Source organism: Tauraco erythrolophus, chromosome 19, assembly GCF_009769465.1.
Source record: "Tauraco erythrolophus isolate bTauEry1 chromosome 19, bTauEry1.pri, whole genome shotgun sequence".
In the NCBI taxonomy this organism is placed as follows: domain Eukaryota; kingdom Metazoa; phylum Chordata; class Aves; order Musophagiformes; family Musophagidae; genus Tauraco; species Tauraco erythrolophus.
This window is the reverse complement of record NC_141483.1, coordinates 15110188-15137527: the sequence shown is the minus strand read 5'-3', so window position 1 is coordinate 15137527 and position 27340 is coordinate 15110188. Positions and strand designations below refer to the sequence as shown.

At 51.2% G+C, this 27340-nt stretch overlaps 3 protein-coding genes across 3 annotated transcripts; 2 read left to right on the top strand and 1 right to left on the bottom strand.

Annotated features, from left to right (window-relative positions):
* Positions 1-1138: 1138 nt before the first annotated feature.
* On the top strand, positions 1139-8619 carry LOC104383429 (sodium-dependent serotonin transporter). Its single transcript, XM_086623240.1, has 13 exons — positions 1139-1313; positions 2877-3011; positions 3150-3369; positions 3580-3718; positions 4024-4158; positions 4929-5032; positions 5295-5422; positions 5730-5842; positions 6081-6212; positions 6361-6460; positions 6690-6790; positions 7865-8032; positions 8539-8619. Exons 1-13 carry the CDS (start codon positions 1139-1141, stop codon positions 8617-8619), a joined length of 1731 nt encoding a protein of 576 aa, XP_086479366.1.
* Positions 8620-9681: 1062 nt separating this feature from the next.
* Positions 9682-10050, top strand: C19H12orf76 (chromosome 19 C12orf76 homolog). Its single transcript, XM_086623745.1, has 2 exons — positions 9682-9814; positions 9965-10050. The coding sequence occupies exons 1-2, from the start codon at positions 9682-9684 to the stop codon at positions 10048-10050; spliced, it is 219 nt and encodes a 72-aa protein (XP_086479871.1).
* A 2653-nt stretch (positions 10051-12703) lies between these two features.
* Positions 12704-26938, bottom strand: ANKRD13A (ankyrin repeat domain 13A). Its single transcript, XM_086623271.1, has 15 exons — positions 26831-26938; positions 24330-24462; positions 24072-24196; positions 23668-23713; positions 22847-22990; positions 22202-22397; positions 21070-21136; positions 19540-19621; positions 18787-18845; positions 17789-17925; positions 17254-17411; positions 16702-16815; positions 15794-15945; positions 15440-15504; positions 12704-14639 (listed from the first exon to the last, which is right to left on the bottom strand). The coding sequence occupies exons 1-15, from the start codon at positions 26924-26926 to the stop codon at positions 14441-14443; spliced, it is 1773 nt and encodes a 590-aa protein (XP_086479397.1). The 5' UTR covers positions 26927-26938; the 3' UTR covers positions 12704-14440.
* Positions 26939-27340: the final 402 nt, after the last annotated feature.

Here is a 27340-nt window from a genome sequence, read left to right as displayed (position 1 = left end):
CAGCCCCGGCAGCCAGAGCCAGATACGCCAAAAAAAAATAACGTGTGATTTTAACTGGATGTTTCTAACGGGTCTCCGTGCATGTCCCTGGAGGATGAACAGTGTCCAGAGGTTTCCCGTGCCGGGCAGACGCCGGGCAGCTGCGTCACGTTGTCACAGCAACCCACGAACGGTGGCCCTAAGAACCGCAGTTCCCAGTTTGATCTCTTCTGTAGTTTCCGTTAATTACAGAGGAGGGTACCTGGAAAAGCGGGTGCTGGAGCACCCCAGGACCCTGGGAGCACTCACTGGCCCCTGGCAGGGGCTCGCTCGGCACCAGCCCCCATGTCGTGGCCAGGGACGAGACACAGGGACCTGCCCGGGCTGTAAACCTGCACCGGCACATTTCACTTGCAATGAAATTTGCTGTTAAATAGTCAAAAAAAAAAGAGCGCGATGGCTTTCGGTACGCCGCCATCCCCGCCCCGATCGCATCTGAGCTGCAAAAGTTATTTCGCTTTCAGTGGCTTATTTGCAACAACTCGCAGCCCTGGGCTGCAGAGACACCCAGCGAGCCCACCGGGACAGCCGGGGCGATGTGGGATGGCAGCTCCCGGCACCACACGGAGATGCTCCCAGCCCACGGGGGTCCGGTGGGCTCAGGGTGGGCACCGGTCGAGATCATGCCCCCCAGCCCGGGGGCATTTCCAGGCCCCACTCACTCCGCAGAGTTTCCCCTGCAAGAACGAGCGGTCGTCTCCTTCGGAAAACACACCAAGGAGAAAGAAAGAACTATTTGTCAGAAGGAAGGAGCACCACCCCCGTGTGCAGATACGGTTCCACTTTGCCCACCCAATCCCAAAACGCCCCCGCCGGGGTGCAGACCCGGGGAGCCGAGGGGACGGACACCCGCGCGGTGAGGCTGGTCCCCGCGTCTCAGCCCAGCGCTCGGAAAACTGCTCTCCCCCCTCCTGCCTTTGATCAGGGGGTGGGTTTCTCCGCCGGCGGCTCTCGGTGGTGGGGGTTTGGCGCGGGAGGTGGGGAAGCGCAGCCAGCCTGACCCTCCCCTCCTCGGATCTGTCATCAGCAACGGAAAAAAATCTTTCCCGTCCCCAAGTTACTCAGCCTGAATCCTGCAGGATTTGCCAGGGCAGGCAGGATGGCAGAGCAGCCCTGCCTGGTGCCCGTCGCCAGCCCCGCGCCCCCGGGGCCCCAAACCCACCCCAGGGACAAGTGGAGCAAAAAAATGGATTTCCTCCTCTCGGTCATCGGATTCGCTGTCGATCTGGGCAACGTCTGGCGGTTCCCTTACATCTGCTACCAAAACGGAGGGGGTAAGGACACCGCTATCCTCATTTCAGTCTCCTTTTGGAGAAAAGAGGTCTGGTTTTCATCTTTCAGGTGCTGAAAAACTCGCTGTTTCCTTTCTTTCTTTGTCTCTAGCTGCTCCTCTCTGGATAGGGCAGTTTAGAGATCGACCCAACTTCTCCTGACATCTGTCTCTTTTCCCTTCTGTGTCTTTCTTCGTACAAAATCCTCCTCCATCTCCTTCCTCGGACTCATTCCCTCCTTCCCCAGCATGGTTAGAGGTGCCTTAGCACAAAGAGACAACCAGCATGGTCCAAACTGCGTAAAAGGGTGAAGAATCTGCAAATTTGGGGTGGGAGGTTTGTGCCCTTTATGATCTCGTGGCTTTGTGAAAGCAAGCCTTTCCGACGGCTCGTGCTTTGAAATAATCCTCGGGAGCAGCACCCGGCAGCCTGGACCCCGCGGAGCAGCCCCGGCTCCCCGGGATGCGCAGCCCCGCACCGCACAGGGCTCCGGCTCTTCGCTCCTGTGAGGGATCAACAGAAAGTTGAGATGGAAAAGCTCCACAAAGGAAAAAACCTCGAGTATATGACATCTAAATAAATTGCTTTAAATGGAGCAGGGTAGAAAAACCCCGTGCCTGGAAATTAAAAATGAGGAATGAAAATTTCGTGCTGTTTGCAAACGCACAGTGGATTTAATTGCCAAAGTCGGCGTTGGAGTAACATCCTCTACTGCTTGGGAAAATTACAAGGAGATAATTAGTACCATACTCAAGGCTAAACTGTGGGTCCCAGGTGCCCACGCTGAAGCACAGTTGCTTGTGATTTACCCCTGCGGGACCAGGAGCAAACTTGAGCCACCCTTCCTCGGTGCGGTTCCGGCAGGCGCCTTCCCCAGCCGCCACGCACGCAGGAGGGCGAGGGGTGCCAAGAGCAGCTCTTGGCCAGGGCAGCGTGGTCCAGGCGGTGGTGGGCTCACCCAGCAGCTGGAGCTGCTCCTGGAAGAGAAACCCTTGAGGGGTTGAGACCGGAGTGCGTGGGGGGCTCCTGGAGAGAGGAGCCGTGGGGGTTAAATTAACTAATCCCAGCAGGGCTATTCCGGCGAGCGCAGAGAGCAGCTCCAGTTCCAAAACCTCCACGGAGTACGAGTGCAGCCCTGGTGCCGACGACGTCGTTATGAATAATGCAGATTACAGCGTTAATTACTTGTGTCTCGGGGTGACCATGCATATTCAGTGGGATTTTCTCCAAAACTCTTCTAGACCTGAGAGGTGGCCCCATCCCCTGCGCCCTGATGGTTTCTATTGCTCTTGGTACCGTCCCGGCCAAACGGTCCCTCCGCGGTGAAGGTTGGGACACCGGCGGGGACTGACAGCCGCCGGGGAGCGGGGACACCGAGCGGGGTCCTCGCACCCGTGAGCCCCTCTGAGCGGATCATTTGCAAAGTGTCTTTGCAAACAGGGGTCCAAAGCCCTCATCCGAGCTGCTGCGCGACACGTCCCCGCGGCAGCCCCCCACCCCCTGCCCGTGCTCCCCGGCCGGAGCGGGGCCGCAGCGCTCACCACCGCTCTGCTCCTCGCCCCGCAGGAGCCTTCCTCATCCCGTACACGCTGATGGCTGTTTTCGGAGGGGTGCCCCTCTTCTACATGGAGCTGGCCCTGGGGCAGTTCCACAGGACGGGCGCCATCCCCATCTGGAAGCGCATCTGCCCCATCTTTAAAGGTAAGACCCCCCCAGCCCCCGGCCACCACTGGTGAGCGCGGCTGTGCGCGGCGGTGCAGGGTCCCGTGGCCACGTCCCGGGGGATGGCGAGGGGCCAGAGGGGCACAGGCTGCCAAGTCTGCCCCTCTCTGTGCCCAGGCATCGGCTTTGCCATTTGCATCATCGGCCTCTACGTCTCCTTCTACTACAACACCATCATCGCCTGGGCTCTCTACTACTTCTACTCGTCCTTCTCGGGCACGCTGCCCTGGGCGAGCTGCAACAACCCCTGGAACACGCCCGACTGCACCAACTACTTCGGGAGGAGCAACGTGACCTGGACCAACTTCTCCAGGTCCCCCGCCGAAGAGTTTTATACGTAAGTGCACGTAGGTGGACGCTGTGTTTGAGCTGGGGCACATCCCCTTGGAGGCACTTGGGTCTGCTGGGCAGGGAGCAGGACTGGGGTGCCTGGGAGCAGAACTGGGGTGCCTGGGAGCAGGATCTCGTGCGGGGATGCTCTTGGGGAGACAGCCCCAAGTCTCTGGCTTGAGACACCCTCCCTGGCCACGGGGGTCCCTGCCCACAGGAGGAAGGTCCTGGAGATCCAGAAGTCTGGAGGTCTGTATGACATAGGTGGGATCCACTGGCAGCTGCTCCTCTGCCTCTTCCTCATCTTCACCATCGTCTACTTCAGCCTGTGGAAAGGGGTGAAAACCTCTGGGAAGGTAAGAGAGCTCTGATGCCAGCCCTGCCCTGGCACGGATGTGCCAGAGCCCTGGGCACGTGGGGGCTGGCAGCTTGGCACGCAGCATCCCCACCATGGCCAGGGCCAGGCAAGAGGGACCGAGCCCTGGTGAGGTCTTGCAGCCCACCTGGCTGCTTAAACATGAGATATCGCCTCCTGCCCACCCCCTGCACCTTGGCTACCCTGGGCAGCCACAAGCGAGCCAGCCGTGCCTGACACGGGCAGTTTGGGTGCCCAGTGAAGGAGCTCTGGGGGTGCCGTGGGCTGATGGCTGCTTCTCCCCAGGTGGTGTGGGTGACGGCCACACTGCCCTACGTCGTCCTCCTCATCCTCCTGGTTCGGGGTGCCACCCTGCCTGGCGCCTGGAGAGGGGTCGTCTTCTACCTGCGCCCGGACTGGGGCAAACTCCTGAGCACCGCGGTGAGTGTGCGGCAGGACACGCCGCCCCGGCTCTGGCTGCCCCCCGCCCCAGGGATGGCAGCACCCAGACCCCTCCCTGGGACACACACCCCCCCCTGCCCACGGGTCTGGCACTGCAGGACGATGGGGCCCTTGTTCCTACAGAAACAAGACGCCCTGGACAGGCTCTTGGAAATGTAAATCTATAATTGAATCACCCATCTCATTGCCGCTGGGTTCTGTTTGTGCCGTGTTCTCGCCCCGGCCTGACAATGGGCTTCCTGTGGGTAATTACCAGGCAGCACTTGAGAATTCTCATTAATCAGGGCTGTGCTGCCAGCTCCAAACCTGCCCGGGAAGGAGTGGGCATGGTGGTCTCAGGGCTTCCCTTGACTTCGCCCCCACTCCGGGTGCGGGGGAGCTTGGAGGTTGTTGCTTGATTCGGCTGCTGCAGGACCCCGGGGTGGAAATTTTTTTCCAATGAGAGTGGTGAGGCACTGGCACAGGTTGCCCAGAGAAGCTGTGGCTGCCCCATCCCTGGAAGTGTTCAAGGCCAGGTTGGATGGGGCTTTGGGCAACCTGGTGTAGTGGAGGGTGTCCCTGCCCATGGCAGGGGGGTTGGAACTGGATGGTCTTGAAGGTCTGGCAGCATGTGCCAACAAGGACCCCATCTCTGAGCCGTGGGGTGGGCACGCTGTGGGGTGGGCATGCCGTGGGGCACCTCCCAGCCCCATCCCAGCCCCGGGGACCCCCTGCTCCTTCTCCAGCCTGCCCGTTTCTTCTCCTGCCAGGTTTGGGTTGATGCTGCCGCGCAGATTTTCTTCTCCTTGGGCCCTGGTTTCGGTGTCCTCCTTGCTCTGGCCAGTTACAACCATTTCCACAACAACTGCTACCGGTGAGCTCCCGCTGCGGGATGTGGTTGCAGGTCCCTGCGGGCACAGGGGCTGTGCCAGGCACGGCTGCAGCGGAGCTGCATCCTGATGGCTGCTGCACCCCATGGCCGCAGGCTGAGCATCTTTCCCCATTTTACTGATGGTTTTGGTGTGTGGAGCCAGGGGAGGGAAGCAGTGGGGGTTCGGGCGACCGGAGCAGCCGAGCCGGGGCGAGAGGGGGGGTCTCTGTGGCAGGGACACATCTCCCCACTTTCTGCCTTCCAGGGATGCGCTCGTCACCAGTGCGGTGAACTGCCTCACCAGCTTCCTCTCCGGCTTCGTCATCTTCACCGTGCTGGGCTACATGGCCGAGATGAGGGACGTGGAGGTGGAGGACGTCGCGAGAGACAAAGGTTCACCTCCCTCCAGCGTGACCGCCCCGTCCCAGCCCTGCGGTGCCCAGGTGCCCCAGGGCTCCGGGTGCCCATTGCAGCTGAGGGGTGCCAGGGTGATGGTTGTCCCTGGGGGCTGCCAGGGTGTGGGGGCTTCTGCCCGGGAGCGGTTCCTGGGAGCACAGCGAGGTGTCCGGCCCCGGTATCTCAGCCAGGCCAGGCATGACCACCCTGGCTTTGGGGCATCATCCCCACGTGTTGCCAGCGGCACCCAGGGCTGTGCCAGAGCAGCTGGGGAATGGCAAACCAAACCAGTGTCCCCTCCTAGGGCCGAGCCTCCTTTTTATCACCTACCCTGAAGCGATCGCCAACATGGTGGGATCCACCTTCTTCGCCATCATATTCTTCCTGATGATGATAACGCTGGGGCTGGACAGTACGGTAGGGAACGCCACGGAGCGCGACGGCACAGCCGAGCAGCCATCGTCTCCGGTGGGTCTGAGCTGGCCTCCCCCAAAGCGCGTCGGAGGGGACAGTCACCCCGGAGGGAGGGGATGGGATGGGATGTCCACACTCTGCTCACGGGCAGAGGGGGGCTTTAGGGGGAGCAGGTTTTCTCTGAGAGCAGGACTGGCCCCACCACTCATTTCTCCATCTCTCACCGGTGTTTCCTTTGCAGTTTGGGGGTCTGGAGGCCGTGATCACAGCCGTGATGGACGAGTACCCCCAGGTCCTGGCCGGGCGACGGGAGCTCTTCGTCCTTGGCCTCATCACAGTCTGCTTCCTGGGCTCCCTGAGCACCCTCACCTACGTGAGTACCACCGGGCACCGCTCCGCTCCCATCCCCACCACATGCCCACTCCTGTCTCCGACAACTCCTGGTGCGGGACTTTGCCAAAGTCCTGCTCCGCGTCCCGGCGGGGTCTGCAGCCGCCCTCCCCTCCCCGGTGCTGTTCCAGGGGGGAGCCTACGTGGTGAAGCTGCTGGAGGAGTTCGGTGCTGGCTGCTCGATCCTGGCAGTGGTGCTACTGGAAACCATAGCTGTCTCCTGGTTTTATGGTAAGAAACTGCCTCTGTTACGGAAAAACGTCCCGCGGGCACCTACGTGGGTGTTTAACCTTATGCACGTGAGTAAATGCCTGGGGGTTTGGGGGCAGAAACACGTGTGTGACTCCTGGCAAGGCTGGGATGGGGCACAGAGGGGGTCATGCCCGCGTGACTGTAAATCAACCTGTGCCCACGTCCTCTGCGGCTCTCCAGGGCCGTGACGGCTCTCTCTCCTCCGCAGGGATCCAGAGGTTCTCCCACGATGTGAAAGCCATGCTGGGCTTCACCCCGGGGGTGTTCTGGAAGGTGTGCTGGGTTGCCATCAGCCCTGCCCTGTTAGCTGTGAGTATCTACAGCCCCAGTTAAAGACTGGGGTGTCGACACCCCGCAGGGCAGCTGCTCTCCCGTCACCGGTGGCTGCTGCTGCCCAGCTCCCCGCATGCCTGAGCTGCTGGTTACACCCCTCTGGCTTTCCTGGAGTGCACAAGCTGCTGGGAGGGTGGCCCAGGGTCCTGGCCGGGGCTGCAGGACCTCATGCCAGCCCCTCATGCTGCTGCTCCAGCCACGGGCACCAACAAGCTGCCCGCAGCCCCTGGGACAGGGGGTTTCACCAGGAAGAGGAGCTGGAAGTGCGTTTTCCAGCCTCTTTGCAGCCCCAGGGTGAAGCTGGGAGCCAGCAGCTGGGTGCTCACACGGGTGCAAGCGCACCTCATTTCACCCTCCTGGTTTGCAGCGTCCCATGCTCGCGCTGGCAGGGCCATGGGTACGCCTCTGATGGCACTGCGGTGCTGGGCGCCGGGCTGGATCCGTCCCCTTTGAAACGCACTCCCTGGCACTTCAAAGGCTGCCATCTGCCAGAGGCAGAGGGGTCTAATCTCGCCAGATCTGCAGGAGAAGAGGCCTTGTGAGGATTAATTACGGCTCTAAGCGCTTTGCCCAGGTTATTAAGAGAGAAGCGTCTAATCAAAGCAGGCAGCAAATGAGTTCGTTCCAGCGTGGGGACGTGCAGCCTTCGCAGGTGCCCGTCTCGGCGGGGTTTGGTAGACACAGACCTCCCGGCCCACACCTGGTGAGGGGTGGCAGCCTGGGAAACGTCGCCACAGTGTCCACGCCGGTCAGGAACGCAGCGGTGGCAGCGGGACACGGCGCTGTTAACCTACGGGCGCCAGTGCTGGGGCTGGGGGTTGTCGCCACTGACCTGCTCTCCGTGGGAAGCCAATGGTGCTGGTGTGCCAGGGATGCCCAGCTGCCACGAAAGAGCTTTCCTGGCCACCCGAGTTGCGTGCACGTGGGTTTTGTGGGCGGTACAGCCCTGCTGCCACCCTGTGCCTGCTTGTGAGTGGCAGCGGGGATGTCCTGCTGCGGCCCGGCCCCAGGAGCATCCTCCCCTAATGGGCTCCGCTTCGTTCCTCCCAGTTCATAGTTGTCAGCTCCCTGCTGGACCAGCCGCCTCTGACACTCTTTGACTACCAGTACCCCGAGTGGAGCGTCTCGGTGGGGTACCTCATAGGAGCATCGTCCTTCATCTGCATCCCCTTCTACATGGTGTACAAGCTCGTCTGGACGCCAGGGTCTCTCAAGCAGGTCAGGAGTGGGGCAGGCGATTCCACGGCCCCGCATGGGCTGGGGGTGGGCAGGGGCCCCTGCTCGGGTTAGCCCGAGACCAGGGCTGGGGAGCTGGGCAGATGGCTGATGCATCCTCAGCATCTTTGTTCACGTGGTGATTCAATCCCACCTGGAGAGCTGCTTGGAAAAGGGCTCGGAGGAGCGCGGCTCCGTGGCCTGCTCGTTCGAAGCCATGTTTCTGAAGCTGTGGTTTTGGCTGGGCCAGGAGGCAGCGGGGCTACATCAGCACAGCCCTGGAGGCAGGAGACTGTCCCCAGCTGCCACCCCTCCTCTCAGTCCATTTTTGGGACACCTCCTGCCCGCTGCTGCCTGCTGCAGGCTGACACAGCCCAGCCCTGCAACGAGCGAGATCGCAGTGGGGACGGCTTTGGCACACCGGGGCAGGCAGCCCTGCACGTGGCACCGGGCCCCGGTGTGGGAAGGAAACCCATTGCCCTTTTTCTTTGCCTGCTTACACCCTCCAGCGCCTCGCCGTCTGCATCCGGCCGGAGAAAACGACCCGAGAGCCCCGAGCAGAGGCGGTGTGCATGGCACCTGTCCTGTAGCCCAGCGGCACGCCCAGGAGACACAGAGACTGCTCCGGCTTCCTGCTCCTGCCCCAGCAAAAGCAGCGGGGCAGGCAGAAGAGAAGCTGCCATCACCTTCCTCACCACAACCGGCCCCTCACATCTCCCCCAGCAGCTGCACGTGCTGATGGCAGCTCCCAACCGCCGGCTCTCATCGTGTCCGAGCATCTCAGCGGAAGCGGTGCCACCAGCACGTGGTGCCAGACCGGAGCCCGCTCTCGCCGCGGGCAGGAAAACCTCTGATCTGCGGCGAGGAGAACGGGACCCACCACTCAGTCCCGTGGGCTGGGAGCGAAGGGGCCCCACTCCTGTGGTTTGGAGGTGAACCCCGACTGCCCGTGGCGACGGAGGCACAGCGGCGAGTGCCGCTGCAGAGGGATGGCCGCCCAGCGCGGGCGCGCCTTGCTTACCGACACGCGTGCCCTCGCTGTGCCAACCTGCCCGGCACGAGCAGTGCATGCCTTTAGCCGTGGCGTGAGTGACGTGGAAAATAAAGCTGATACCAATTGTTAGGAGATCAGGCAAAGGAGATCAGGACGCCGACCCTCACCGTCCCCTCTGGGCAGCTGCCGCTCTCCATCACGGTGATGCAGAACAGAATAGCGGAGCACAGCTGAGAGCTGGGGGTACACGGGGCTGAGGGAGGTGTCACTGGGCTGGGGGGGACACGGGGCTGGCGGGGACACGAGGCTCGGGGGGGAGAACACGGGGCTGGGGACACGGGACTGGGGACGACACACGGGGCTGGGGGAACACACGGGGCCGGGGGAACACACGGGGCTGGGGGGGACACGAGGCTCGGGGGGGACACGGGGGTGCAGGGACGCCCGGGGCGGGCACCCGGCTCTCCCCCCCGCGGCCGGAGCGACCCCCGGGCTCAGCGCCGCCCGGACCGTCCCCGCGGCTCCCGGAACGTCCGTCCCGGCGCTGCCGGCGCCCGGCGGGGCGGGCCGTGCCCGGGGCGGGGCGGCAGGAAGAGGAAGGGCCGGGCCGGGCGCACAAAGGCCGGGGGGCGGCGGCGGGGCCGTGCCGGGAGCGGCGATGGCGCTGGCGGCGGTGCGGGGGTGGGCGCTGGCGGCGGTGCGGGGGTGGGCGCTGGCGGCGCTGGCCCTGCTGGCCCCCGGCCCGGCGGAGCGCAGCCGGCCCTACGCCGTGCTGCAGAAGCAGAACCTGGGTAAGGGGCGGGTTGCGAATACGGGGGCGCCTTTTTGCTTAGTTTTCATTATCCGCTTTTTAATTGTTAATTTCTTTTTTAAAGCTAATGGGGGAAGCGCCTCGGGGAGGGCATTCCGATCCTAACCTGTCGCGCTCCCTCCTCCCGCAGTGCTGCTGGGCAGCATCCTCAGCGCCCTCCTGCTCACCATCATCCTCATGGCCGTCTGCGTCTACAAGCCCGTCCGGCGGCGGTAGCGGAGCGGGACCCGCCGGGCCCGGCGCGGGCAAGCGCGGCCGGTGCCACCCGGTTCTCCCGCCTGGCACCCGCCCGTCCCGCCGCCTCTCCTGCCAGCGACGGCGGATGCCCCGGTGTCGTGTGCGCGGCTCTTCGCCCCCGCAGCGTCGCGTGGCTCCATCGTGACGTCGCTTTCGCCGGCAGCATGGCCGGGTGTTGGAAATCACACCCCAGCCCTCGGCGAACTGGCTCCTGCAGCTCCCGGGAGCGCTTCTGCGGCGGAGCCGGTGGGGTCCGAGCAGGGTCTGCAGCAAGGCGCCTTCCTCCCAAAACGCAGCCAGGCTGATGTGACGTGATGTGCTCGAGAGCATCCCCCGGTTGTCTGTGCCCCCAGAGCCTCGGGGGGCTGCGGGGAGCGCGACCGGCCATGCCCGATCCCATGGGTGCCCGGGAACCATCCTGGGTCGGCACGAGATCACGGCCGGACTGCCAACACCGCTGTCTGCCGAGCAGGTCCCTGCACTCCATTATGCCGCATCTCGTTTTGCTTTCTGATTAATTGAGCTCCTGGCTTGAACGCCGAGTCTCCAGGGTTCGTAGTGCAGCCTTCAAAAATAGTCCGAAGGCAAAAGCTCAGCAACTGCCGCGGCGGTGGCTGGCACCTCTGAGCAGAAACACCGACGCAGGAGCAGACCCTGGCATAGCTGTTTGGGCACGGGCTTGTCATTCCTGATGTTGTTGCTTTCACTCTGGAAATCGGAGCCTCCAAAAGGCCGCAAGCCAGGCAGGTGCTTGAGGCTGCTGGGCTCAGGCTCTCTGGAAGTTTGTTGTGTTTAAGCTCCTGACAGACCTGGTCTCTGTGTTTTCAGTAATAAATTCAAGTGTTTACACTGAAATCACACTTGCATATGGATGCTGCTATTTTTGTTTTGCACTGCAATGAGTAGTAACTGGATTTTGCTTATTAAGTATTCCTTTGGTATTTAACATAGGGGTGTTTTGGCTAGTAATTTATTTAGCGTTTTAAAACTTAACTTCCAGAACGATCATGTTGACCTGATTTCTAAAACCTTGGGCTGCATCTGATGTGTTTTCTGTTCAGTTTGTTTGAAAGGACGCTGACCGCTCTCATTGCAACGAGGGATTTTCTTTGCTGCTGCTCTATTAGTAAAGTGACCGTAGGAGGCTGGCCTAGAGCAGGTCTAGTTACTAATCTGAGTGAAACGTGGGTGTGGAAGCAAGGTAACACTGGTCTGTTGCTTTCTGATCCGTTTTTTGATCACTGAGTTCTGTGTCACTGAGTTTTCTTTCTTGTTCCTTCATCTGGTGTAAGACTTGGCCCGTAGCTCTGTGCTGTTCACGGGGGGGTGGATGGTGTAGCTTCCAGCTACAGCGCGGAGTTCCCGGGAGCAGCGTTCTTGTTTGCATTCGTTTTTCGCTCCCTGCTCTGTCTCTTTGTACAAATAAAAAGCTAAGTAAACAATCCAGGACTCCCTTATTTCTTCATTAGGTTCTGTTTGTTGGTGACTCAGCTGTAGCTGTCGAAGGGCTGAGGCAGTCCCCTTTCCCACCGCTGATAATCTCACGGTTCTCACTCCCTTTTTTCACGGGGCAGGACAGCAGTGGGATGCTTCACGCCTGTTTTCGTGGCTGTTGGTTGGCAGGGAAACGTTAACAGTAAACAGAAAATGAAAGCTTATCCTGTAAGTGTGGTTCTGTGCATCCTCACTCTCACTTTCAGGAACAGATACAGCACCAACACTGGAAGCATTGTCAGTTCCAAGAACTTTAAGTTGTGCCATTTACATATTTGTGATGGTTTTTCAACAAACAATGGGTGGTTGTAACTCTGAGCCTTACCAGGCCTTCCTACACAGCCTCAAGCTTCCTTGGAAAGAGAAGTTGGACTCAGATTTATGCAGCAGTCTCAGCGATATTAAACATCCTACACAACCCTCTGCTGACCTTCTCCTCTCCGTTCCTCGCACAGAGGCACAAGCAGACACTGATGGAGAGCACTGAAATCCTACCACCAACCCCCCGTCACCACCTTGGAACTGTCTGTGTTGTACCAAGCCCCGTTTTCAAAACAGGGAGGCTCAAAGCTTGGCTGAAAAAACATTAGAAAAGGTTTCCAGGGATTATGTGTCTTTTTCAGACTAAGCCAGAACTATCTGTGACAGTTTCATGGATAATGTCAATGTACAACAATGCAAAAACAGGCAGAAAAAGATAATTAGTATTAGTAAAGAGACTCCACTTGCTATGTTAGAAAAAAATACTGGTGTCTAGTGTAACATTGTGCAGAGTTCTTGTTTTTTCTTCCAGCACACAGAGGATACTTCTTACCCATACAGCGTAAGGTGTAAGCTAGCGTTTAAGAAAGCAGCACCTGTTTCAGGGAAGCTGAGTCTTCTAGTTTAGATGAAATGATGCAAATGTCACAGAAAGAAAAAAAAAAAAAATCACCCAAATTTTTTTAGTCTCAGACTAAGCAGGAGCATAACAGAACTTGAACTGAAGCTGCTCAACAGTCTTCAGTTTACAATGTGAGAAACGGAACAAGTTGGTTTGAAAAAAATATATTCCCCCCCCCACCACCTCCTTGTAACCTCTGAAACGCATAACAGGAAAAAAAGCAACGTCAGACAGATGGTTTTATAAAGGCAACAGCACTCTTTGTTTCCGCTGGAGGAAAAATCCACAGTTCATCTCCTACCTCACAACTTTGTTAAGAGCTCAATGCAAAGCTTATTCCCTTTTTTTTTTTTCTCTGAACTGTGAAAGTCACAGTAATCCCCTTTGCAAAGAAAGATGCAATTCCAACATAGACCACCGCCACTGTGCAAGCGAGTCAACATTCCTGCAAACACCAAATAAGCTATTCAGGGATGCAAGCTGTATTGTTAAACAGAAACGGTGCAGATATACCAGTTCTAGCGTACACTGAGGGAATTTTAATCATTTGCTATGTAGAACAATGGATTATTGGTTTAAAATAGGGCTCCAAGTTACCAACCATCTCACTGGTTATGATCAAGTCCATTTTACAGTGATTTTATACTGGTCAATAGCTGGTCACCCAGAACTGCCCTGTTTTGCCCCAAGGAACAAGTGCAGGAGTAGGTAGCACGATCAGATCGTATGTACCATCGGTTCTCCGCACTTCTGCCAGCCAGAGCACAGGAATATTGTTCACATTTAACTGGTGTAAGGCTTTCCCGTGGATGTACACTGTGTACTGGTGGAGTGCACTTGGGAGTCAGAGTGTGAGTACTGTAAACGCTGACAGAAGTGCAGATAAAATAGCTACAAACACATCGTATGGCGAAAGACCTGAGGAAGGCTGGTTAAAACACACCTGTGAATCGTTACACCACCATTTTTACGAGTGTAGTCATACTGGCTTGTTTTAAAATCAATAAAAATATTCAGATAAAAAAATATATGCATTCACGTGAAGGATGAGCATTTGAGTTTTAAAAAGCAACACGCGTTTCCCTTTCAGATGACAGAATTAAAACTTATCTTCCAATAAGTACACATTAAAATTTCACCTGAATTCTCCTCTAGTTGAATTTAGCACCCACACACAGGCACACGCACACGCACCAAGTGATGGCAAGAAGCACCTGTACCTATCCCTTATTTTCTTGCTGCCCTCTGACTATGGGAACTAGCTGGTTTTGAATCACTGCAAAAACTGCTACTTTATTAGACAGATGGTCCCATTTTAGGATCGAGAGTTTTACTGGCTACTTGTTTTGTCCTTTTTCAGAAAGCACTAGTTTAATCTTGAGCTTGGATTAGCTGTTCGTTCAAGTATAAAATTATCCCTCTGAAGCAGGAGCACATGATAAAATCTCAGTAACTACAGAAGAGAGAATCACACATAAAACTAACAGAAAACATCTGTCAGCATGGGACACCGTCAGCATCAAGAACTACTCTATGAGTGTATATGCATATAGATGCTCTTCCAGGTAACAGCTGGAGGAAACAGACAATGGCTTTGAATTATTCAGAAATTACTAAGCAGATGAGTATTTCTTTGGTAAGTAATGAAGTTTCCCTCCTGAACTCCCCACAAATCAAGTTTTCAAGCTTAACTGCAACCCTGTATCCTGATGCTAAGCAAAAATTTCCATCTGCTCTTCAAATAAATACGTTTAGATGAAAACTTATCCTTCAAAGCTAAGACTGCATGGTTGGGGAGCCAAACGCAGAGTCCATGACCTGAAACTCCCTCAAGCAAAAATAAATCAGCTTTTTGTAGGTGATGATGCCAACTAAGAAGGCAGGTGAAATGTTTACTTAAGCAATCCAGGAGCGGTCTTCAGACTGACAGCTCTGAAAGCCTTCAGTTTCATGCAGATTTGATCATCCTTAATTCAGGAGATTGCTAAGGAGTTATTTTTCCACAAGAGAAAGCTGTAGAACTTGCTGAAGCTCTGCATCTTCCTCTTCACGACGCTGCTTCTCCCGTTCCTCCTGCTCTCGGACAGACAACTCCATGGCAAGCTGCAAGTCCTTTTCAAAGCTGGAAGGTTCACCAGGGGTGCTGCAGTGTGAGTTACCTGAGCTTGTTAGATAGCTCTCCTGCAGCGCCCTGGAGGAGAAAAATGACATCGAGAAGTAAGAGACGGAGCCTGTTTCATGTCTCCTGCAGTGATCCTTCCTAGCAACTGTTTTCTAGCTGTAAAACCTGAAAATCTCTCCCCAGAGCGCAGAAAACAAGTTTTCAGGATAAAAGAGCAGTTGCTCTAACATCCGTAAAATTCCCAATGTAAAACCTGTTCTTTGAAGGTTCCTCAGCATTTTTCATACAGACTAACAGTTAAATTTTCAATGGACTTACAAAAGCATTCTTGCCTAGTTTAAAGGTAACATGATTTTCTACGTATAAAAGATCCCAGAGGACAAAGTTCTCTGTGTGCACAAAGATTTCTTCGCACTTAATTGCGGGAAGATCCCACAGATACCAGAGCGTATTCTCATTATATATATGTTGCTAAGTTTTTAAGGATTACATAATGATTTTGAAAAGAAAGAGCTACCCTGAAGCGTGCAGCACCTAATAAACAAACGCTCCAGCCAGGGAGACTGAATTCACAGTTTTAAGAGCAGAACAGAAGGGCTGTTTATTTGTTGGGTAAAGTATCTGTTACGTGCACAGACCAGTTCCACAGCTGAGCTGAAGAGCTACACTATATAAGCCAGGGAGGTCCAGTTTAGAGTCCTTGCTTCTTGGAAAAGTAGAAGTTAGGAGAAGCACAAGAAAAGAGACCTTGAGTTCTGTGCATCTGCTATCTACATACGCAAAAAAACCCAGGTAAAATTGCTTCACACCACTGTTGGAAGCGTTTTTGCTCTGACCCTGCATGGCTTGATGTGAAAAAAATTAGTTACCTCTGATACTGTATATTGAAGTCCTGTGAATATGCGACTGCTCCATTGGAATGCACTCCCACTTCCTAGAAATGGGGAAAGACAGACAATTCCACAGCAGTTAACAGCTCTGCAGTGCTTTATCTGAAAGGTACCTTATCTGAAAGAGTTACTTTTCAGATAAAGTAACCTTTATCTGAAAGGTAACTCTTAAATCACTCTCATTTCTTCTTTGAAACACATTACTGTATTTTTCTCTTCTGAGGTTCTTAGAAAAGTAGGTCCTGCATTGGTTTAATTCAGAGGTGCAGCTATCGCTGCACAGTCCTTGTCAAAACTGTCAGATCTACACTGCACAGATTACAGCACACTTACTTTATTTCCCCCCGATTCCAACAAACTCTGCTGAATAGCAAACTGCATGATCTCATTATCTTCATCCTGCACGTGTATGTTCCTGCCGTCATCTTGGACGTGGTAAGATTTGGGGATCTCAAACACGGACTGGTCAACCTCAAAATTAACACCTACAGAAGCCAAATGTAGTTACAAACATGGCATTATGTATTTTTACAAGTTGTGAGTTAAAAAATTCTGATGAATGTTTATGCATGATTAAGTTAACTCAAAAAATTCATCTAAACCACCTGGCTGAATACACCAATGGGTTCTCAAAGACTTCTGTGGCAAACAAGCACAGCAGTAAGACAGAATGCAGAGTCTTTGTTTAGGATGCTGGCAAGTTATACAAAGTTATTCAAATAGAACCAGTGTGTAGCAGAGCCCTAAGGTGGCTGAACTCCGACAAAACCAGATGGGAAGAAAAAATATTGCAAAAGATAAACACTAGAGTGGCTCTTCTGAGGTTATTCCCAATGAATGGGTCTGCAACAGCTCACAGGACAGAATATCACTGATATATGCAGGCATGAGCACTCTGCTCAAACATAAACTACTCTTTCTGAAAGAGCATGCAGGCTCAGGTGTCACTTACAGCAATTTTGCATTCCACTTCCCATAGCAATAGCTTGGCACCAGAGCTTAGACCTCAAAATACTTGGGAAAGCTTGCTAGACTTCAGTTTACTCAGTCTGGCAGGCATGGAAGGGGCAGAACGGGTCAGTAGAGTCAGTATCACACGCTCCAGCTCGAGCTGTAATGCATTACAGCATCCTCTCACCTGGGAACGTTTCATTCTCTGCAGTTAACCCATCCCTCTCTTCTGTGCATTCCACTGGCAGAAACGTGAAAAGATGCGACTGCTGCATCTTTCCACTCCTTACCCGAGTCACACTGAGCACCTCCACCCATTTGCGATGATGTTTTCTCAGCTGTCCTGCAGCCATTGACATTTTCAAACGTAATTCGGGCATTCAGCACATGAAACAGGGGAATTTCTATAAGAAAGAGTACAAGATTTCTGTCAGAAAGAGAACTTTCTCATTCACTTCCACCCCTACAGCCACATCAAACTTTACATATTTATTGAATATATTCCACAAGCAGCACCTCGTAATGACAAAATATATAGAAACCCACTTCACCAAGAAGTTACCCTTAGTCCTTCTCACTCTCTCTCTAAATCTCTTATTTTACAATAAGATTTGACAAATCTAAGGCATTAAAGCTAAGAGGGAAGGGCTCATTCTTCCTGAAATGATAGTCTTTAAAATTATACTCTAGTCATTCAGAATTTGGATTCAATGACCGTCTGGGTTCTCAGTTCTAGAGATGAGTAGTAAAAAACTAACATGGTTTTTGTAAGTATATGCTGGAAAACCAGTAGAAAGAATGGAAATGAAGAAGATGCTACAATAAAAATTGCTAAATATTACCAATTTTGACAGGAAATCCTGGTGGAAATTCCAGCGTGATGAAATCCCTAAGCCTGGCAAAATGAGCACTAGTTCTGGCCATCAGATCGATGATCGGAGTGACTTGTTCCATCAGAGACAAGGGAAACTCTTCACTCATCCACAAGGTCGCTTTAAATCTTAAAGACAAAGTTGCATAAAAACATCCTAAGTTTACAGTTGATAAAATGGATGCAAAGCAGAATCCACAGCATTGTCACCTGCTTCATAAATTTCCAAGAGTCAGAACAGGTACTGCTCTGAGAAACAAAACCCCATGCCTGGTCAGACCAAAGGCAAAGCAGAGGAGGTCACTAACAAGCCACAGCACAAGTCCAAATGTTTTCTTTAACCTAGTGGAAGAAGAATTAGACTATAGCTGAATACTTCGAGATGTCTCTTTTGATTAATTTTGAAAGCAGAGGGAAAACCACACTGGCTGTTTGCAAAAACGGTTCCCAGAGCTTAGATGACTGGGAAGAGACAAACTGGAAATAGTTAAAATTTTATTTCTCACTTCTGCGTTCGAATGGTGACTTCTTTCGGTCTTCCTATGTCTCTACCTTTCAAATCAAATTCTGGGTCAAAGTATTCTTCCAGAGTAATCGCAGTAGGGTTGTTACTTGCGGCATACTCTGTTGTCTTGGTTGTACTCTGTAAGGAAAGAGAGGGGGGAAAAAAAAACCCCAACAGTAATAAACAAATCGACAGTGGCTACTGCAAGAAACTTTGAAGTTACCTCTTGTGAAGTAACTCATCCTCTGTTTTAGACACCAGTGACACAATCATTAATACAAGCACACACATTTAAACTGCTTTCTACTGAGGTTAAAAAACTCCAAGGATTTTAGAGACAGGAAAAATCTACTTAAACACTTTAAAGCTAAAAAGCAACCAGAAATGCACACACAAGCCACAACTTTCCTAGGCTCCGAACCCTTTAGCAAAGGCCAAACTTTGAGGGCGTTATTTGAAACAAAAATCTCTCTAGATTCATGTAAGATCTGGAACACCACCTGATACAGAGCCAGCAGTTGGCAAATCTACTGTTTAAAAAAATCTCCTATTTAAGTATTCACAGATGCAAGGGAGTTTCTAAAGCCATATCAAAATCATTACCAATACATTTCATTTTTGTCTGACGATCAGCATGCAAGCACCGCCTCCCACCTGAGGCTCCTGCAGGTCTGTGGACATGTCCTCCCAGATTACTGGTGGGTTGCCACTAAGATCTGTGCTTGCTCAGATTTACTGCCACTGCTCACACCCCAGCTCTTGCCATGCTAACAGATTCTACATCTTTTTCATAAGAGCGTTCAGAAGAAAGCACCTGCTATTCACACGGAACATTTGAGGGCTTAAAACAAACAAAAACATCCTCAGGGAAAATGTAAACCTCATCATCAAAATTGCTGCCAAACTAAGGAAACAAAAAGGTGATTCCACACACCCAGAATTCCTGTTGGCACAGATCTCTGTGCTGCAGTGACCTGTTTGGACGTCAAAGACACTCACCTGAGCACCATACTCATGCTCCACTGTACCCAGAAATGATTCCAGGGGGTTCCTGTCAGCTTCAGATAACAGGAGGGAAAAAAAACCAAATAGCCATGACTATTAATGAGCAGTAAAATTTAGGTAGACACCAGGCTAACACGCAAGGCTTCTAACCCAAAGCGAAGCGAGCCGTTCACATGTCCTGCAGGCTTTACCAGGCAAGCCCAAGACCTGAAGGTGACAGTGTCACAGATTTTCAGTGGTTTCCATCACTCTCCACAGTGCCTCTCCTCCTGGGCTCCCAGGCAGGCCAAGGAAAGGCAGCGTTTCCATACGAGGTTACTGGCTGGTCACCCTTTACTCTAGTTTAAATACTAGAAGAAATGAATGGACCAGACCAAAAAGTCCCAGCAAACAAAGCCTACATGAATCTTTGAACCACGGCCAAAGCGAAGTAAAGGCGTGAATACATTCCAGAGCAGCAAAAAGCATGGAAACGTGCAGCCTTTTAAAACTGTCAATGAACTTCCAACAGTTTTGAAGGGCTCTTCTTTCCTCTAAGCACAGCTAGGACAAATACTGGTTCCTGTGCAGGTGAGGAGCCAAGTAATGAGCTACCTCAGACACACAAACCACCAGTAAAGTGGGGCAAAGTCAGCAAGAAAAGCCTTTCCCTTGTCTTATCTGCACAGCTCTTCTGCTGTCACACAGAGAAGGCATCAGAGTGCCAAAAAGTTCTACTTGTTTCCAGTTATCCTGTAGGAAAACTACCTTTATATCTTTTCTTCTCCTCTTCTGTTAAATGTTCCGTTCGGATTTTCGTGACCACATTCACATTGTTTGCAATGTATACCTTTAAAAAAAGTGCAAGGACAAAACGAAAAAAGCATCACAGGTTAAAAAAAAAAAAAAAAAAAAGAGAGTTCTCTCTAGTAAAACACCACATACACAAATCCAAAGACAGAATAAAGCAGCATGGATCTGCCTCTCACTGAAAAATATCTTAATCTTTTACATACTGGTGATCAACAGGAAATGCTGCACTTGGAATTTTTTTTTTTTAAATTTGCTTTGGTATAACGGAAATCCTACATAATATATTCTTGACAGACCTATGCTAAGGCTGAAACTACATACCACCTGCTGGGCAAGTGGATAAAATAAGAAATACTGCAAGTCACACACCACAGTATCTCCAGACAGCACCAACCTCGCACGCATCCTGCGCCAAAAGAACAGCAAAGGAGTTTGGTCACCGACTTTGACAGCAGCAGAAGTCAGCCTTTCAACCAAGCCATCAGAAAGTGGATTTACACACTTCTAAATAGCTTTGTAACTAACTAAACCAACCTCGAAACCAGACAGGCATTTCCAAGCTTGCCAGTAAGAATCCCCACCTGGACAGAGATTTTAGGAGAGAACGGGGAAGGAAAGTCAGAAAACACTACTTCTGAACAGAAGGCACTCCTAAGACCTTCCAAATGAAATTTAGTGGTAGTTTAATTCTGCAGGAACACTAATGAACCCCATGTCCACCTGAATAGTCCTGCAGTCTTACCAGAAAAACCTTCATATAAATGTAGAAAGCTATTCAGCATTTATTCTTCTGTTAAATGAAATTACAAGGTGCAGTTTATTGCACAAATTCCAAAGCCTGGAGTAGACATAGCATCTAGGGAAGTTACTTCTGGCGATTCTTAACTCTAAATCCTAACACAGTAAGGCTGTAAAGCCATTTTCAAAACTATTTCACTGAAGTGGAACAGAAGACAAAACCAGTGTCACATGGAACAAATCTAAGCAGCGGCAGGAGTCACGAGCACGGCCAGGACCTTTAGTTTCCCAGCAATCCTTCACGACTTGAATTCCTGACACAACTCATGGCAGGCAGCAGGAGGCTGTTACTTCCTTGCGATCCTGTTACTAGAGAGTGCTCGAGGAACTTCATCAACAGGTTCCTCGTCTTCTAAACAGTGAAAGAATGACAATATTCGAGTTAAATTCCAGTTTTTGGATGGAAGGGAGTTCTAGCAGTTATGCCGAATCTTTTGCCCCTCTTCTCCTGAAATGCTTTGACCCTCTTTCTCCTCTAAAGCCCCTGCTGATGTTCCTGCATACAGGCACCATTCCTCCCACAAACTTGGCAGCCTTGAAGTTCCTCACTCCTGCCCAGTCCTGCTGGCAACAAAATAAAGCTCTTGATGGCAAGTTTAAGACCTGAAATATTCAAGAAATAAAGGCAAAACACAATCACACTTCCATTAGCTACAAGACCTCTGAATAGAAGAGAATGGGCTTTACCTTTGCTTCATAGCCATTGACACCTTCTGCTTTCTCCGTCCTCCACACCCAGAATCCAGACATGGTTCTGACAAAAAGCAAACACCACAAGTGTCTCCACAGCTGCATTTCTACACAATCCCCAGGTCATTTTTCTAAAGTTGTTTCTAAACATTTGACAGGTTATTTGGGTTTAACCCCAGACAAAAGCACAGGTTAATCTGCCCCCACATATCACAGGAGGGCTGAGGAAGTCATGCTGTGTCTGTCCTTATTCAGCCCATGGCCAAAGCCCAGAGGCTCAGAGAGAGAGACAGAGACACAGAGGAAGGCGACAGCCTAAAAACTTACTGAATTATTTTGTTTGACAGCCTGGGCATGGCAGCTTTTAACACAGTTTCATTTCAGAAGCAACTTGTCACTGCAGTTTGGGGAACTGGATGGCAGGAATGCTTCTGTCTAGGAAATCTTAGTTTCTGGGTGCATAGATGCTGCAGTTACCAAGGCTCAGTGAACATCACAGGGACTAATTCTGGGCATCTTTGAAAAAATACTAAATATTCAGGAGAAAAACACTAGAATGATACACCTCTCTTTGAAAACACTTTTGTATGATCACGGGGGTGGCTTACTGCACCACAGAGCACTCCAAAAGGAGCTTCATAAAAAGGATTTTTTGAAATAAGCTGACAGATGCTGGATAAACACGTGTAGTAAATGAGGAAGACAAACATGTCTGTGGAAAGACATATTATATAGGTATTTTTATTTAAAGTATTAATATATATTGAGATTTGACTTACTTAGCTACAAGATGCAAGTTCTTGACCATTAGTTTCAGCACTAGACATATGGATTTGGGCAGAATGTAAACTTGTAATGAGACATTAACACTGATCTCACTAATAGGATAAATTGGAAGTTTTCTGCAAATCAGTTCTTTCAACTGGAGACTTTTTGCCAAATAACAGTGGCAAGCTGACCAAGCCCAATTTCTTTACCCGATGGTATGTAAAGTTTAAAGTAATTTCAGATCTAGCCTGACAAGTTTCTATTATCAGGGTTTTGAGAGTTTGTCTTGAAAGCTTTATTTCAAGTGTGAACATCCATAATCTTGAAGTGTTTATTTGTTGTGAGAAACTTTGTACTTTACCTTTCAAAAGCAATATTTTTTGTATCAAGGCACGTATTAATAATGGGGGATGTAAGGCGTCTTTCCACATCTTTCCTTTTTGGTGTCATAGATCCCAACGTCAAACGTTTCATGTGTTGTGAAATCTCAAAACGCTCCGTTGTAACAAACTTATCGTCATGATTGATCTCAATTAGTTCTGCCCAACCTCCAGTATCTGTTGGAAAAGGTACATCTCAGTCTAAAAAATCCTTAGCAACAGTATTCCAGAACAAAAAAAATAAGAATATACTGTGTATCAAATCAGGGTGGACGTTAATTCACTGTATTTTGCTCTCAGCTGAAATCAAATTTGGAGCTGCATCTAAGACTCTTTTTTGTTTGGGGGGCAGGAGAACAGAAAGGGGAAAAGTAAGTAAGAGACTGAAGTCAAAATTTTAGCCCTATTACCAAATTTTGACCTTAGATTTACTCACAGCAAAGAAATTGAGCCCTTATGTTAAACCACAAAACCGTATCTCCGTAAGACACTCATGGAATATACATGTAAAACTTTTAAAATTCAGTACTCAGCCTCAGCAGGTATTTTTGAACAAAATTGGGGTTTCTCTTTGTGGCTGACAAAGTATTTGGTGATCAATGGTGCAAACATGTCAAAATATTTACCTTCCCCCTTGAAAATTAAACTACGCCTTCCTCTCTCCCAGCTCATATTTTCAAAGCCCAGTAAGGTGATATCAACACGCAGCTTGGCACCACTTTTCCAGATGCGGCAGACGTCACTTGGACAAACTCTAGAAACCAGTGGGACTGTGAAAGAAAAATGAGAAAAACATAAACAGAAAATGTCAAGAGACCAAGCACACAAGAAGTCTGAACTCAAGCAGAAGCTATATCCCTGGTACAGGATTGCTCAGTACTATGATCATCATTCCAGAAGAGGTGAGATACTGATCTTCTTCGGCTTGAAGAACAATCAGCTTAGGGAAAAAACCCCACCAACTTTAAATTAAAGATGAACATGACAAGGAAGAAGACATTAGTTAAGACTAAAAAATGTGGAATGGCAGAAAACTCATCTTCTAGCAGTCTAATAGCTAGCTGTTCAGAAAACTAAGTCAACTGTAAAGCCTAGCACTCATTCCCTTGAAGGAAAAGCAGGTACTTTCCAAGGAGTCTGTGCATCTATGCATGAGACAAGTGTTACTGTCTTAGCCATCGATAGCCAGAGACAGACAAACAACATCTGTCTTCAGCAATTCCAACGATGGCTAAACTCTCCATTAACAAACAAGCAAAACAACGAACCAACCAAATAAACAGGAAACAAAGAATAATTGTGCAACAAAAATATACGAGGCTATTTTGAGAGATGAAGAGATAAGCATTCTGGGGAGCTGGTATTCCTCTGCACATCTTTTGTGACATCTGTACATAAGCAAGACTGTCTACAGTTGAGAAGAGGTAACGATGACCAGGACTCTTACCCCAGCTAGTGAACTCCCACTTCATTTCCACATAAAAGTCAGGAGTCTGGAGAAGGAAAATACTTTATGAATACTTCACAAAATAGTTTCAATCTAACATTCAGTACAGCATTTCTTGTGAACATTTTAGATAAAGGAAAACAAAAAACAAAGAACAGAACTTGAGACACAATAAACGAACGTTAAAAAAATGAAATCGAAGCTAACGAACATAGAAGACACTGGTCTACAACTGCTGTTTTCTGATGAGCTATTTTTCCTTATTTTAGTATAGAAGAAGTAACACTTTCAAGATTCAGCCTTCAATGTTGGAGTTCATGACTAAGGATTTCAAAGTAAAGTCAAGGAAACAGTCTCCATCTCCCACAGCACTAAAGAATATGAGGTTTAAACTAAATAATTACCTCGTTGATCTTTTGGAGTAATTCGGGAACTCCTCCAAGTGTCATAGAGGTCTGCTGGTAGTCCCGATGCTGCAGAATCATCTGGACCATCTCTGGATCTCCTGTGCTCACAGCCTCATGTAAAACTGAAAGAGATTCAAACACGAGCTAGTCTCAGTTTGCTCTCTGAGCAAAACACAGAACGTAAAAGCAGCCAAAATACAACACCTGGAATGGAAAAGGATTACACGTGACTGCCGTTTTCCACCTTATCTTTACCTGTCCATCCCTGCGCGTTCTCTTTAGTTACGTCTGCCTTGTGTTGGAGAAGGACTTTGGCAGATTCTATGTAACCCAAGGAAACAGCAAGGTGCAACAAGGTCCGGCCTCGTGGATCACGCTGATCAACATCCTGTTGAGTATCCGAGAGAGAAATAATGCTGCAGCTGTCCCATCAAGGGCAACTAATCAGAGCACAGTGAGAAGAGTTTATATAAACAAAGCTTGTCAGCAGTAATCCAGGAGTCAATATTCCCGAGGTATTCCCACGCGTATCAGACTTTGGTGCACAGTCGACTCGGTTTTCAAACACGACTGTGCTGCCCTTCTGCTCTCTGTACAGTGCAATCTTACTTCCCCACTGAAATAAAGAGAGAAGCAGAACAGGGCCTAGAAAATCAACGTGGTCAGAACCGATATCGCTGTACGACACGACTGAGCTCTTGTTGATGCTCCTCATTTCTTTTTCTGTAATTATTTCCCCATCTGTCTCCCTTCAGAAGGGGTCTCTCTCCGGAGAGGACAGGAGTTCTAGTCTGTGTGCACTGCACCACAGACAGTCAACAGCCTGGGAGATCAATAGAGGGTTTAACATTATACAACACAAAAAGGGGGAGAAGGGAGGGGAAAAAAAAAAAAAAAGTAACAGGCCATACAACACATTTTGTTTAGCACTTTTTGAAAGTATAGAAGCAAATGGTATTTCACAAAGCATCCATTTGACTGACACACACAGCACAATGAAGAGTGAGTGCATTTGGTACAAGTCACTAAAAAAAGAAAAAGAACTACACAGGCATAAATATCCAAAACATGCAAGCACAACATACCCATACCTTACATATTTTTCACTATTAGCTTAGAGATTTGAAACAGAAGAGCATCTATAACTAAAGGAAAAGGGGAAAGTCAATAGCAGAATAAGAAAGGAAAGTTATTATGCAAGTTAACACGGTTATCTGACAGCATTAGGTTGGAAAGATTCCCACACAGAGTAGGGAAAGCTTCGTTTTAAAGCATTCTCTTCTCACTTCTGTGGTGGGATACTAATGAATTTGCTTCCCCACTTCCTACAACTCCAACGCCTACTGCACTGATAGGTAGAGGACTCTCGGGCGTCCCTCCCAGTTGTCTTTGCTGCTGTTAACTGGTAACCACACACCAACCCGCCGTTTGCCATACCAAGTGCAGCTGGCATGTGGCTTTTGATTCCCTCACACACCCGTCCGGCAGCAAGAAGCTTATCCCAAGGAAGCAGGAGGAAACGTATCTTTGGAATGCTTTAAAAAAAAGAAGCTGTTCAAAAGCAGATACAGGAAGAGACAGACATACTCCATCCCAACACGCTGCTCATTTCCTTACACCACCAAGTGTTTGAGGAATTAGCACCCCACAGGTGTGAGCTGCAGTCTCAGACTAACGAGAAGCAGAATGATCCTTATTTAGTGCCAAACTTTCACAGGCGAGAACGTGATTGAAACGGAAATAAACACACGGAAGCAACGTGCCAGTAAGGTTAAGGAACAGGATCGCATGAATTGGATAAAAAGTAACTGCATTCCAAAGATTCTCCTAAAACAGGACAGGAGCATGCTCTAAGCAAGGATTAGTAAATCATGGTGTACCGTTAGACTTGCAGATGGCAGTCACTAGTCAGGAGGTGGCACGGCTGATCTCTGGCTCGCACACTTGTGGTGCCAGGGATAATGTAATCCATGTGCTTCTCCAAACCGTACCCCGCACTGGTGAACGCCAGCGCGTTCACGCAGCATCTCGGCAAGGATGTCTGCTGCTCCAGCTACGCCACAGCTTTTCCGACCACATCCTTACGTCACTACGACTTCCCACTTAGCCATCCCGGAGAGGGAACAGCTTTGTATTTTTCTACTCTGCAGCCTGAAACAATGATCCATTTTTTTTACCAGAGATGCTGAAAACGTTCCAGCCAGTATAAAAACGCTGCTCCCAGTGACTTGGCCAGCAGTGAAGCCGTAAGAGCTGCTGCTCCTCAGCGAGCTAGAGGCTGGTTTACTCTCCAGCAGCAGCCACCTTTGCTGCACGTTGATTTCCCATTAAGGTGAGCGGTATTTATTGCTCTTCTGGCACAGAAAAAAAAAAAAACCAAACACCTAATATCCCTCATACCTGCTCTTCCTGATCCGTTTCAACGATAATCCTAATACTTCCCAAAGAGCTATGCTGCAACCCGCGCTCGGACGCTCTGAGCGCAGCTTTACGGACAAGGAGTCAGCGTCGAGCATCTCACACAACAAAAAATGTGCATTCCCGCACCTCTCACACCGCTCCCGCACCTCTCACACCGCTCCCGCACCTCTCACACCGCTCCCGCACCTCTCACACCGCTCCCGCGGCCACAAACGCACCGGGAAGGAGAAGGAAGCGCCGCGATCGCACCGGCGAGGTGCCCCCCTCCCCGGGAAGCGCGGCGGGCACCGGGTCCCGCGGCACAGCTCTACCCCCCGCCCGGCCATCCCGGTTACCTCGTCCCGCAGCTCCCGGTCCAGCCGCCGGTAGTCGTTATCCCAGACCAGGCGGTGCAGGGGGAAGGCGCTGCCGGCCCGGCCGGGGGAGCCCATCCCGCTGCAGGGTGCGGGGCGCCCTCACCGCTCCCCCGGGACCCCTCACGCCTCTCCTCCCTCCCGGCACCCACCCGCCCCGGGCGTGCGGAGGGGGCACCCCGCGAGCCCCTCGCCCCGCTCCCGGGGGCGCCCCATGCAAAACCCCCACTCCGGGGGCCCGCTGCTGTGTGCACCCCACAGCCCCTACGGACCCCCCTGCCCCGCACCCCCCCGGCCGCCCGCCGCCCCCTCCTTCCCGTCTCTCCAGAGGACGGACCACCGCGCGGCCGGCACGGGGGGAGCGCGCCTCGGTTCCCCTCCGCCCGCCGCCGAGCTCAAGGGAAGAGGAAGTCGCCGTTCCCCCCCCCCGCCGCGGGCAGGCAGATGGAGCGTCCCGCCCGCCAGCTGCCCCATCGTTCTCCGCGCGGGGGA

What these genes read in the sequence shown, in the direction of transcription:
- ANKRD13A (XM_086623271.1), bottom strand. Translation starts at nt 26,926, where the DNA reads ATGGGCTCCCCCGGCCGGGCCGGCAGCGCCTTCCCCCTGCACCGCCTG. An exon ending in TACTCCAAAAGATCAACGAG is followed by an intron (nt 23,714 to 24,071) that starts GTAATTATTTAG and finishes TTCCTTCTCCAG; the next exon opens with ACTCCTGACTTTTATGTGGA. An exon ending in AAAAATATTGCTTTTGAAAG is followed by an intron (nt 21,137 to 22,201) that starts GTAAAGTACAAA and finishes GCTTTTTGTCAG; the next exon opens with AACCATGTCTGGATTCTGGG.
- LOC104383429 (XM_086623240.1), top strand. Translation starts at nt 1,139, where the DNA reads ATGGCAGAGCAGCCCTGCCTGGTGCCCGTCGCCAGCCCCGCGCCCCCG. An exon ending in CCCGCCGAAGAGTTTTATAC is followed by an intron (nt 3,370 to 3,579) that starts GTAAGTGCACGT and finishes CCCTGCCCACAG; the next exon opens with GAGGAAGGTCCTGGAGATCC. An exon ending in CCCTGAGCACCCTCACCTAC is followed by an intron (nt 6,213 to 6,360) that starts GTGAGTACCACC and finishes GTGCTGTTCCAG; the next exon opens with GGGGGAGCCTACGTGGTGAA.
- C19H12orf76 (XM_086623745.1), top strand. Translation starts at nt 9,682, where the DNA reads ATGGCGCTGGCGGCGGTGCGGGGGTGGGCGCTGGCGGCGGTGCGGGGG. An exon ending in GCTGCAGAAGCAGAACCTGG is followed by an intron (nt 9,815 to 9,964) that starts GTAAGGGGCGGG and finishes CTCCTCCCGCAG; the next exon opens with TGCTGCTGGGCAGCATCCTC.